The 12,801-nt window shown below is 40.1% G+C and overlaps 1 protein-coding gene across 9 annotated transcripts in view; it reads right to left on the bottom strand.

Moving 5' to 3' along the window:
- eml5 (EMAP like 5) overlaps positions 1-12,801 on the bottom strand; it is a 219,918-nt gene that overhangs the window by 136,207 nt on the left and 70,910 nt on the right. For all 9 annotated transcript variants that reach the window (XR_006312734.1, XM_043697279.1, XM_043697280.1 and 6 more), the window contains one exon: positions 3,786-3,987. Coding sequence is in view for 8 of the 9 variants with exons in the window: in XM_043697279.1 (XP_043553214.1) it covers positions 3,786-3,987 (202 nt within the window). In the remaining variant the exon portion in view is untranslated. The remainder of the gene's footprint in view (positions 1-3,785; positions 3,988-12,801) is intronic.

Here is a 12,801-nt window from a genome sequence, read left to right as displayed (position 1 = left end):
CATTTATCTGAATTAAACTCCATCTGCCACTTCTCTGCCCATTGGCCCATCTGGTCAAGATCCTGTTGTAATCTGAGGTAACCATCTGCGCTGTCCACTACACCTCCAATTCTGGTGTCATCTGCAAACTTACTAACTGTATCTCTTATGCTCGCATCCAAATCATTTATGAAAATGACAAAAAGTAGAGGACCTAGCACCGATCTTAGTGGCACTCGGCTGGTCATAGGCATCCAGTCTGAAAAACAACCCTCCACCACCACCCTCTGTCTTCTACCTTTGAGCCAGTTCTGTATCCAAATGGCTAGTTCTCCCTGTATTCAGTGAGATCTAACCTTGCTAACCAGTCTCCCATGGGGAACCTTGTTGAACACCTTACTGAAGTCCTAGCCTAAACATTAGGTGTCAACTTGATCACACCACCAAACAGGACTTCCCAACAGCATATGCAGCAACTGATAGAGCTAAGTGAGCCCACAATCAATGGATCAGACTTTAGCTTTGTAGTCCTGCCACATCAGTTGAGAATGGTGGACAATTAGACAACTCACTGGAGGAGGCTGCTCCAAAAATATCCCATTCTCATTGATGGAAAAGTCCAAACACATCAGTGCAAAAGATAAGGCTGAAGCATTCGCAGCAATCTTCAGCCAGAAGTTCCAAGTGGCTTATTAATTTGGTCTCCTTCAATTGTTCACAGCATTGTAGATATCAATCTTCAGCCAATTTGATTCACTCCACGTGTTATCAAAAAATGTCACTGATACTGGATACTGAAAAGGTGATGGGCCCTGATAACATTTCAGCAATAGTACTGAAGACTTGTGCTCCATAACATGCTGTACCCCTGGTCAAGTTCTTCTAGTACAGTTACAACCAGCATGTATCTGACAACGTGGAAAATTGCCCTGTTGTCTTGTACACAAAATGCAAGACAAATACAACACTGCCAATTACTGCCTATCAGTCTACTCTTGATTGTTGTAAAGTGATGGAAGGTGTCATCAACAGTTCTATCAAGCAGCACCTGCTCAATGATGCCCAGTTTAGGTTCCGCCATGGCCACTCATCTCCTAACCTCATTACAGCCTTTGTTTAAACATGGACAGAAGAGCTGAATTCCAGAAATGAGATGAGAATGACAGACTTTGACGTCAAGGCCATATTTGACTAAGTATGGCATCAAGGAGCCTTAGAAAAACTGAAATGAATGTGCATCGGGGCAAACTCTCAGCTAGTTGGAGTCATACCTGGCACATTGGAAGATGGTTATGGTTATTCAGTACATCTAGGCCCAATCATCTTCAGCTGCATCATCAATGACCTTCCCTCCATCATAATGTCAGAAGCTTGCTGATGATTGCACAACGTTCAGCACCATTTGTAACTCCTCAGATACTGAAGCAGTATCCATGTTCAAATGAAACAAGAGCTGGACAATATCCAGGCTTGGGCTGACAAGTGGCAACTAACATTTGCACCACACAGAAGCCAGGTTATGACCATCACCAATAAGAGAAAATCTAACTACCTGCTCCTTGACATTTAATGGCGTTTGCCATCACCAAATCCCCCACTATGAACTATTGACCAGAAACTCAAATGGACTCAACAGATAAATACTATGGCTACAAGAGCAGGTCAGAGGCTAGTAACTCATCTCCTGACATCCCACACCTGCCAAAGCCTGTCCACCATCTACAAGGTACAACTCAAGTGTATGATGGAATACTCCCCACTTGCTTGGATAAGTGTAGCTCCAACAACACTCAAGCAGCTTGGCACCATCCAGAGGAAAGCTATATGCTTGATTGACATTATATCCATATGTATCCACTCCCTCCACCAACAATGTTCAGTAGCATCTGTGTGTACTATCTATAAGATGCATTGTGAATTTGTGCAAAAGATTCCTAGACAGCACCTTCCAAACCCACAACCACTTCCAAACAGAAGGAAAATGGCAGTAGATATATGGAACACCACCACCTTCACATTCCCCTCCAAGCCACTGACCATCTTGACTTGGGATAATATCGGCACTCCTTCATTGTCACTGGGTCAAAATCCCGGAATTCCCTCCCTAGGGGCATTGTGGGTCAACCTACAGCATGTGGACTACAATGGTTCAAAAAGGCAGCTCACTGCCCACCTTCTCAAGGGTAACCAGGAAGAGGCAATAAATGCTGGTCAGCCAGTGACACCCACATCCCACAAGTGACGAAAGGAAATAGCTAAAGCAGATCTATATACACAACAAGATGAGTAGCAAAATCATATGTCCAACAACAATAATATTTATAGTCAAATCTAATTGCATCAGAAATATAATTTAGTCACATATGGCTTGTGTTGGACAATATCAAGAGAACGTAATCTCACAATGGCTGCTGGGATCAGCATGTCTAGAATGTAAAGTGCCATTTGGATGGACCAAAATGTTCTATGAAAATTTTAAATGCCTTTTGCAAATATTAAAGAAAAACTCTTAGCATGTGGTCATCAAAGGCAACTTTATTGTCCATTCCTATTTGCCCAAGAACGTTGTTGTGGGTCTTCTTGAATATTGCAACCCAAACATACTCTCACAAAATCAGAGAGAGGACTTTAGGAGAAGGAAAGCTCATAAGCAAATCTTCATTTACCTATTCAAGTACATAAAGTTCTAGTTTATTTCTTCTATTCACAAACCATTCCAGGATTTCCACCTTTACTAATCTTTTGGGAAGACTAAATCTACAAAATGCTCAATCTTTTGTGTACAGAATAATTTCTGAATATCAGTCCTAAATTTTACTCACTTGAAACCATGATCCATTGTCCTAGTCTCACAATTTCAAGTAATGTGTTAGATTTAGCTTCAGTAAGTACCTGCATCATACCTTCAATGCAGGAAAAATGTTCCAGATGCTTCAAAGAAGTACAGTCAGATAAAAACTGACACTGAGCAAATAGAAAGTTGACTGAAAGATTTTTCAAAGCGCCAGATATTAAAGCATGCAAGGTTTCAACAACTGAAATTATGCCAGTCAAAGATGGGGTGAAGAAGGCAGGTGATTCACAAAGCTGATGGATTTGAAACAATGCAAACTTTTCAGAGGGTCACTCAGCTGGAGAAAACTACCGAGTTTTGAGGTTGTGAAGGGACTAAACTTCGGGACATTTAGACAGAGAGACAGTGAAGGTTGGATAAATATGACGGGGGAAGAAATTGAATTGAATTGAATTGAAACAAAGTCTGGAGTGGAAGTTGGTCAATAGTCCATTCTGTTAACTATTATATACACCTCTACAGGAGCACCTGCCAGGACACATAGGATCAAACTTCTCTGTACTTCTACCACAACTTGAACATGTTCATTGTGTTCTGGTGACGAGACATGTACAAGTATTCAAGTTGCAGACTGACCAGTGGATTGAAGAGCTGGGTCACACATTCATTTGATTTTACTCTATTGATGGAATAGTGCTGATCAATATTCTGCATAGTTTAAACATGCTGAGTTTGACTGTTATCTGAAAGAGAGACGTCTGAATAAAGCACAATAAACAATATTAACTACTTCAGCTGAAAACATTCAAGTCAATAAGGAAAACCTAGAAACTGAATATACCTGCCATGTTAGTCCTTACTCTATTCTGTTGTGGGAATAAGATGTGCTCATAAATGTGTTAAAAGGGAATAGCTTGCACTTGAAAGGAAGTACAAAATCAAACTGAAACTATAATGTGTCATCATACCATCTAATAGTCTTGGGATAATCATCACAATTAATTGTACAAACCGAACAGATCGATCATCACTTCCAGTTACTGCTAAAGGCTTTGTTGGATGAACTGCCAAGGCCCAGAGTTCTCCTTCACAGTGTCCTTGCATAATTAGGAAAGGCTTGTTGCGTTCATGTACCACGATTTCAAAGATTTCACTGTCTTGCGTACCAACCAAAATGTGATCTCCTTGCCAGCATACGCTCCTCACTGAGAGACCTAGTCAAGATAAAGAACATTTAAAAAGCAAAGTAGATTACAAGTATTATTATTAAGAAACTGTATAGTTTTAAATTGTAGGAGATATTAATAATTCTAAAAATAATGCAAGGAAGACTAAATAACTATGTAAAATATTTTTGACTATACAAAAGTAGTAACACAATCACAATATATATAAATATATCAATGTGGACAGTATGGTTTTGTAAAAATTCACTTTTAGATCATGAGCTTCAATGCAAATTTATTAGTCTGAAAGGTCATACATGAAATGTTGTGGAGATGACATTTTGTGGGCAACCTAACACTGTGACTGAGAGATGGATGCAAAAATACATTCACATACATTATCTCCTCCCTTTTTGTCAAGACTGGAATTCTTTTTGTACAGACAGTTTCCTTTATGGATGTGTACCACCCTTTCCCTGTTGAATCAGATTCTCACCCAACATGGTTTACCTAATCTCCAGCTATTACTCACTACCTCCTTATGACAGCATCCTTTGGGATTTCAGAATTCACCATAAACTACTTTGTAGCATATAATTATGACTGCAGTATTGCTCACACTGGTTCCGCCATTCTACACAACACATGATCCTACTGTGCTATTTTATTCATTTGTAAGGGAACTCTGACCCCCACAGGTGCCAATAATGGAAGAGCTAAACATGATCCCTAACTGCTAAATTAGCTACTCAATCACTTTTGACTCAGTTAACAGAAAAGATGAAAACACCAAACAAAGAGCCTTGGCTTTGCAAATAATTACACAGTACGATAAATTGTGAGCCACAATTCTTTCAGGTGGCTCTAGCAACAGTCAAGTGCACCATCTTAAATCAGACACTGCTTCATCGAATGATGCTTAAAATAAAAACTTAGAAATAGAGCCAATGGGATCCAGAATTGGCTGAGTGGCAGGCGGTGATGGTCTAGGGGGTGTTTTTGTGAACAATGAGTTTCTGCAAGGATCATTGTTGGGGAACAGATAAATTATTTAGATTTGAATGTAGGAGAGTTGATCAGTAAGTTCGTAGATAATTCAAAAAATTGGTGAGATGAGAAATAGTAAGGAGGATAGCCTTAGAATTCAAGAGGATATAGATCATCTGATCAGTGACAAATGGCATTCAAACTAGATAGGTGTGAGGAAATGAACTGAGGCAGAACAAATAAGACAAAGGAATACATGATGGATGCTAGGATCCAGGGAAGCACTGAGGATGAAAAGGACCTTAGCAGTTAATGCCCATTGGTCCCTTAAGGTAGCGGGACAGAGACAGATGGATAAAGTAATTAAGGAAACATTTGGGATAACTGCCATTATTAGCTGAGGAACAGAGATTACGAGCAGGGAACTTATGCCCTAACTGTATAAAACATTGGTTAGACCACAACTAGAGTCTTATGTGCAGTTCTAGAATCTGGATTAATCAGAGGAATGTAATGGGTTTAGAGGAGGTTCACCAGGCTGATGCCTGAGCTGGCGAATTTTAACTATGAAGAGAGGTTGGACAGATTGGGGTTGCTTTCCTTCAAGTGGAAGAGACTGAGGGAGGCCATGATTGAGATGTACAAGGTTAAGAGGCCATGTTTGGCGATAGAGAGATTGCTATGTACAATTTTGGAAGTCATACAAACATAGGAACTAGGAATAGAAAGTCGTCATCTGGCCCCTCGAGCCTGCACTGCTATTTAATAGAATAATGGCTAAATGACTTGGATGAGGAGGTTGAGGGGTGGGCTAGTAAATTTGAGATGACACAAAGGTTGGAGGTGTTGTCAATAGTATAGAGGGCTACTGCAGGCTGCAGCTCGACATAGACAGAATGCAGAGCTTGGTTAAGAAATGGCAGATGGAGTTCAACCTGGATAAATGGGAAGTGATGCATTTTGGAAGGTCGAACTCAAATGCTGAATATAGGATTAAGGACAGGATTCTTGGCAGTGTGGAGGAACAGAGGGATCTGGGTGTGCAAGTACATAGATCCCTCAAAGTTGCCACCCAAGTGGATAGGGCTGTTAAGAAAGCATGTGGTGTTTTGGCTTTCATTAACAGGGGGATTGAGTTTAAGAGCCGCAAGGTTTTACTGCAGCTCTACAGGTCCCTGGTGAGACCACACTTGGAATATTGTGTCCAGTTCTGGTCATCCTACTATAGGAAAGATACAGAGGCTTTGGATAGTCCAAATCTTTTTTCCACGTTGGAAATGTCAAAAACCAGGGTCCATAGTTTTAAAAAAGAGGAGGAAAGTTTAAAAGGAGATTTGTGATGCAAGTTTTCTTTTACGCAGAGAGTGGTAGGTGCCTGGAATGCACTACTAGGGGAGGTGGTCAAAGCCGATATGATAGCAATGTTTAGGAGGCAGTCAGACAGATACATGAACAAGCAAGAAATACAGGGATATGGGTTACATACAGACAAATAGGATTAGTTTAGAATAGCATCATGGTTGGCACAGACATTGGGGCCAAAGGACCTATTCTTGTGCTGTACTGTTCTCTAACCTCCTTATTGACTGATAAATAACCTTTCTCACAACAAACATCAGGCTGGCTACTTATTGAATAGAGAGGTTATATTGCTACTTTCACTTTTGATGAAATTCTTCCTAGAATCTTGTGAATTATTCATACTACCTCATAAGCATTAAATCACCACCTATACTGTCTCATGAGTCATCTCTTTAAGACGGTTGAATGAACCCTTGGATTTCTCAGCCCACAGCTCCAATAGTCCACTCAGTACCACTTCCCTGGTAATTGGCATTTCATCGAGTTTCTCTTTTTTTTGATTAGATTAGATTACTTACAGCGTGGAAACAGGCCCTTCGGCCCAACAAGTCCACACCGACCCTCCAAAGAGCAACCCACCCAGACCCATTCCCCTATATTTACCCCTTACCTAACACTACAGGCAATTTAGCATGGCCAATTCACCTAACCTGCACATTTTTGGACTGTGGGAAGAAACCGGAGCACCCGGAGGAAAACCACGCAAACACGGGGAGAATGTGCAAACTCCACACTGACAGTTGCCTGAGGAGGGAATTGAACCCAGGTCTCTGGCGCTGTGAGGCAGCAGTGATAACTATTGTGCCACCGTCCCGCCCAATTCTTTCCACCTCCTAATTTGCAGCTATTATTGCCAAGTTTTTACACATTCCCTCACATCACCATCTATCCATGCATCATTAACCTCATAGAATTGTAGAATTTCACTCTACAGGAGGCAGCCATTGGACCTATCCTGTTTATATTAGTTCCTGAAAGAGCTACCCAGCTAGTCCCATTCTCCAGCCCTATATCCTTAGCCCTCTAAATTCATCACTTTCTAACATATATCTAGCTCTCTTTTGAAACCTCCTTTAAATCCACCTTCACTACTCTTCAGGTAGTGCTTTCCAAGTCTTAACAACTATGAGTAAATAAGTTTCTCCTTGTCATATTCCTACCTCTCTTGCTGACAATCTTAACATTGTGATCCCTAGTTAGTGACATTTGTTTCTTTAACCTGTCAAAATTGTTCATAATTTTGAAGAGCTCAATAAAGTCACCTCTGCTCCAAGGAGAATATGCCCAATTTCTGTAATCTTTCCTTGTATCTAAAATCCCTTATTCTTGCTATCATTCTAGTAAACCTTTTTTGAGCTTGCTCTAGGGCCTTAACATCCTTCCTTGAATAAAAGGTGCCCAGAACTGAACATAATGCTCCAAATATGGTCTGACCAATAATTCGTGAGGTGTAGCCTCACTTCCTTGCTTTTATACTCTATGCCTCTATTTATGAACATAAGGATCCGATAAGCCTTCTTAGCTGTTTCAACTTGCTCAGTCACCTTCAGGCATTGCACACTTCAATCTTGACATTCCTCTGCTCCTGTACTCCCTGAAAGTTGTACCATTGAGCCTGTATTGTCTCTCCATGATTCTTCTACAACATTGCATTCCTTTGCATTTCTCTGTATTGAAATTCAGCTGCCAGGTGTCTGCCTATATGACTAGCTTGTCAATATTCCCGTGAAGTTACCCAGCACCATCCTCACAATTCACTATTCACCAGAGATTAGTATTTTCTGAAAATTTAGGGGTTTTTCCTCAATGACCAAATCATTTATATAAAATCAGAAAAAACAAGGGTCCCAACACCAATCTCTGGGAAGCAACACTTTCAACTCATCTCCAATCTGAGATACCTACCCTTTGTTTCCTATCTTTAAGACAACTGTTAATTCATGCTGCCAAGGACCCATTAATTAAAAACATTTCTAACGTGCTAACCAACTTGCCATGTAGTTCGATATCAAATGCTTTTTGAAAGTTCAACGATACAACATCCACAGCATTACCCTCGTTCACTGCCTATGTCACCTCAAAGAACTCAGTCAAATTTGACAGACATGATCTGCCCTTGACAAAGCCATGTCGACTGTCTAGTATTAACTTATTTTTTTCTGAGTGTATATTTACCTCAGGAAAAAAAAAGTTAATACTAGACAGTCGACATGGCTTTAGCTCCCATCAGTTTTCCCATTTTTTATATCAAATGGACAGGTTTGTTGTTTCCTGGGTTATCCTTTGCCTTTTTTTAAAAAAAAAACAATGGTGTCACATTTGCAATTCCCAGTGCCCTGGGACTAATCCTGTGTTCAAAGAGGCCTGGAAAATTTCTGTCAACAATTCTGCAATTTTTTTCTATTACATTTCTCAGCAATATGGGATGCATTTTCTTTGTGAAGGGCAGGGGGCCCTGGAATGGGTTCGCCCTGATATAGGGGCCCGTGCCTTGGAAAGCGTTGCAGTTCTGGTGGTGTCCAGTGACCTCTTGCTGGCCTTGAAAATCCTTGGGAGATGGTGACATATCCAACTGGAGTGCTGTCAGCCTTTTTAGCACTACTTCTTTATCTGTCTACTGGTGCCAGTGTTGGACTGGGGTGGACAAAGTTAAAAATCACACAACACCAGGCTATAGTTCAACAGGTTTATTTGGAAGTACTAGTTGGACTATAATCTGGTGTTGTGAGATTTTCAAACATACTACTGAGTTGCTCAACATTCACATTTTCAACTAGGTCATTGTCACCTTTTCTAATTTGGCAATGACAAAAGCAAAGTACTTATTGAGTACTTCTCCCATAGTATTTGCTTCAGGGAGCACCTCACCCTGCTTGTTCCTTATGGGCCTTTACTATTAATATGTTTGAAAAACATTTTACTATTTGTTTTAGCACAGACTGCCACCCTTCCCTTGTCCTTTCTTCTTTGCACAATAGCATGCGTCTCCCTCAAAGTCGCCATTAACATCCATTCATCTGTTCAACAAATGCTGTTTTAATAAAAAAATAAATTACTGCAGATGCTGGAAACGTGAAACAAATACAGAGAATGCTCGAATAATGCAACAGGTCTGGCAGCATTTGTGTTTTCCTCTTTGCAGGAATAGAACAGCACAAAATACCAGGTCCACCAACCATCTCATAAATAACAAATACATATAAGAGAGCATTGAGATTCAGAGGAGCCTTGGTGTGACTAAATACCGAAATAGGGAGAGGAGGAGGAATGTTTCAGTTATCAGTTGACAAAATCAAGTATCAGATAACCATATGGCATTCAACATGCCCTCATGCTGCTGTGATGTCTATAGCGTGTGAAATATCACAGAATCACTATGATATGGTGCAGAAGAAGGCCATTTGACTCATTTGCACTGACTCTCCCAAAGAGAATCAGTTATTACAATTTCTCGTTTTATCCCACATATCCTTGCATATTATGTCTAACCTTCTTGTATGCCTCAATTGAACCTGCTTCCACCACACTTCTATATTCCATACCTGAACTACTCGCTGTGTAAAAAAAATGTTCTTGCATCATTTTTGCCTCCTTTGCAAATCACTTTAAACCTAAGCCCTCTGGTTCTTGATCCTAGAGCAGTTTCAAACCTCGAGGACTTCAGCAAAGATCAGGAGCAGGGAGAGGAGTGCCCTGTCTCACTCTGCTGAAGCCACAGGCATCAAATTACAGAGAACTGCTAGGAAATGAAAGAGCATAGGTTTGCAACATATGCATGTTACACAATGTTAGATTCTGTTTTATAATGCTAAAGCCATATAAATAAAATGTTTAATTACCACTTTCCAATTCTTGCGTTCTGGCTCACAAGTAGCCTTTTCAGTTTTGATGATAAGCGAGAAGACATGAAGTGATGGTGCAAATGATGAGGACTTACAAAATGATGCTTCATTGTGTTCTGGGCACTTTTGGAAGTTGAGAATTAACAAGCGACCTTTGCAACTGGTGGTCAGCTGAGTGGGACAATTGGTATCCAAGTTAATCTCTGAAAGTACGTTGCTGACATCACTTTCTGCTCTTCTCTGCTCCCTGGAATTTGTGTAGGTTGCTCTGCCTGCTGTGTCTTGTTTATCCTTCAGGTGCAAATCGCGCTGTTTTGCGAATTGCAGTGTATCACAACCATTTTGGAGGCCCTACCTAGTATGCACTAATAGGCACATTCAAATATATCTACATCTGAAAAACACATCTGCAATGCTGATGGCTTCTTCAATAGCACATCTGGCAGTTACATAGATTTCACTATCATTCTTGGGTACCTTCCTCAGGTTTCTGAGAGATGATATCAGCAACATTTAAGTAAGCAGCCCTCACCTGTGAGAAACCAGACAATATCCCCGTTTCCAGATGAGAGGTTGCTCAGGAGGATGGGCAGCAGGATTAAAATACATGGCAGCTGTCTGGGTATTCTGCACACCACTACTCAAAGATTATGTAATTGCACACAACGTGCACTTTGCTGAAATGTAAACTCTTAGAATTGACAGACAGTTCTAACAGTTTTAAGAGTGCCTGAGGTACAAAGTGCGCAAATGATGCTTTTTGTCTGTGGCAAGCTAAGCAGAGCCTCAAATTTAAGCATGCACTCTTTTTGACTGGCATCATTACAGGTGAAGTTGGCATAACAGATGGGTAAGGCAAGAAAGTAATTGATTATGCATTTTCTATTTTATAAACTCTCGAGTTCCTGCAAATATCTCTGCATAAGCCCTGGAATGACCTAGAAGCAAAGTAGTAGAGGAACTGTTGACCACAATGACTATCACCATCTGGTGGACATCCTGAGCTTCCTCAGTAACTGGTGTTTCAACATGCCTAGGAAGATCAACTTTGATCGAAGGCATTGTGTACCAGTATCGCCTTCTGCAAGCTGTACTTCTCTGCTGATATCTCCCTCCTAAGCAATTGTAGGTTTATGAGCAATAAGGTTTTACTGGTGAAAATTCTACTTCTATTGTTGATTCAGTTCCTCTGCTGTTGATGCAGTCATCTAGGTCCTCATTTGACATCTAGCGCAACACAAGAGAAGTGACACCCATGCTAATCTGAAAAATCAGAGTTCCAAAGTGTAGATAATAAAGAAACGTGGAAATGCATTACAGCCAAATGTAAAACTGCAAAGCCCAAGTTAATTTGCTATAATTGAGCCATGAACATATTGCAAGTTGATAATGCACTTCTACTGAGAGTGTTAAACAGTCTTGGTTTAACAAACTGGGGTGAAATACAGTTGGACCCAACTTCCTAAAGCTCACATACTTTCTTGGATTTCATTCTCCACTGGATCCAAAGCCCAATGATATGGCAACTGCATCTTGTAGATTAAAAAATGGCCTGTACCTAAATAAGAAAAATATGAATGTGATCACATTTGATATTTATGCAAAATACCACCACTGATTATTGCATGTGGCTTCACTTGATTATCTACTTCAAAATTTAAGTAAGACCATAAAATGTAGAAACAGAAGTAGGCCACTCAGCCTATTCAGTCTCCTCCGCCATTCAATGAGATCATAGCTGATCAGATAATCCTGAATACCATAGTCCTGCCTTTTCTCTATAACCCATGATTCCCTTACTGATTAACATTCTGTCTGTCAGCCTTAAAATCCTCCATGACCAAACCTTTTGTCTTCCTTCAACATAACTTTGTCTTCCTCCTGACTAAGATTCTCAAATTCAAGATACCCCACCTCTTTTGCCCATTCGCCATTTCAAGTCCATGTCCCTTCCCACTTACCAAACCATGTCATGTGCATCCAACACATTAACAGCTAGTCTGTGTTGTTTTCTCTTTGATCAGTTCTACCCTGCAAGCTACTCCCAAATCAACTGTCACCTTTCCTAACAAACTACTCTCCATCAGCTCTTTCAGTCCCTAATCCTGCTTTTAATATCATTCTGTTGTATCACTGCTTCCTTGTCTGCCTTTGATCTTCCCCAGTTACTATTTCCTAAAGTCACCTCCTTCTTTCTTCCCTCTCTAGGTTTTGATAAGAATAGTCAGAAGAAAATTTGCTGTCATATTCCTAACATAGCAAACTGACTTCAGATAAGGAATTTCATAATTTTCAAAGTACTGTTCATGACAGTGAAATAAATTGCTTTCGCCATGTTGGCAATTAATTTATCTGATCTTCCAACTTTCATTGAACTGATGACTACTCAATTCCTCTAACTGTCAAATCTGTAATGTTCAAATAGAAACTTTCATCTCGTCATCACCATGCAGTGCCAATATTAAAAAGCAATCGACTTAGTAGACAATCAAATTATGTGACTGAGGATTTACTTCATAGCGTCATTGGATATATAAATAAATTAATTACATTTTTTGCATTATGTTCACAAAGTGATCCAACTCAAATGATTCTAGAATTTTGCCTCTCCTACACTGCCCAGTATTCTATTGCATCTGTGATCATTCTCTCAATAATAAAGAAACCATCT

Source organism: Chiloscyllium plagiosum, chromosome 10 (genome assembly GCF_004010195.1).
Source record: "Chiloscyllium plagiosum isolate BGI_BamShark_2017 chromosome 10, ASM401019v2, whole genome shotgun sequence".
Classification (NCBI taxonomy): domain Eukaryota; kingdom Metazoa; phylum Chordata; class Chondrichthyes; order Orectolobiformes; family Hemiscylliidae; genus Chiloscyllium; species Chiloscyllium plagiosum.
This window is presented reverse-complemented; position numbering and strand designations above follow the sequence as displayed.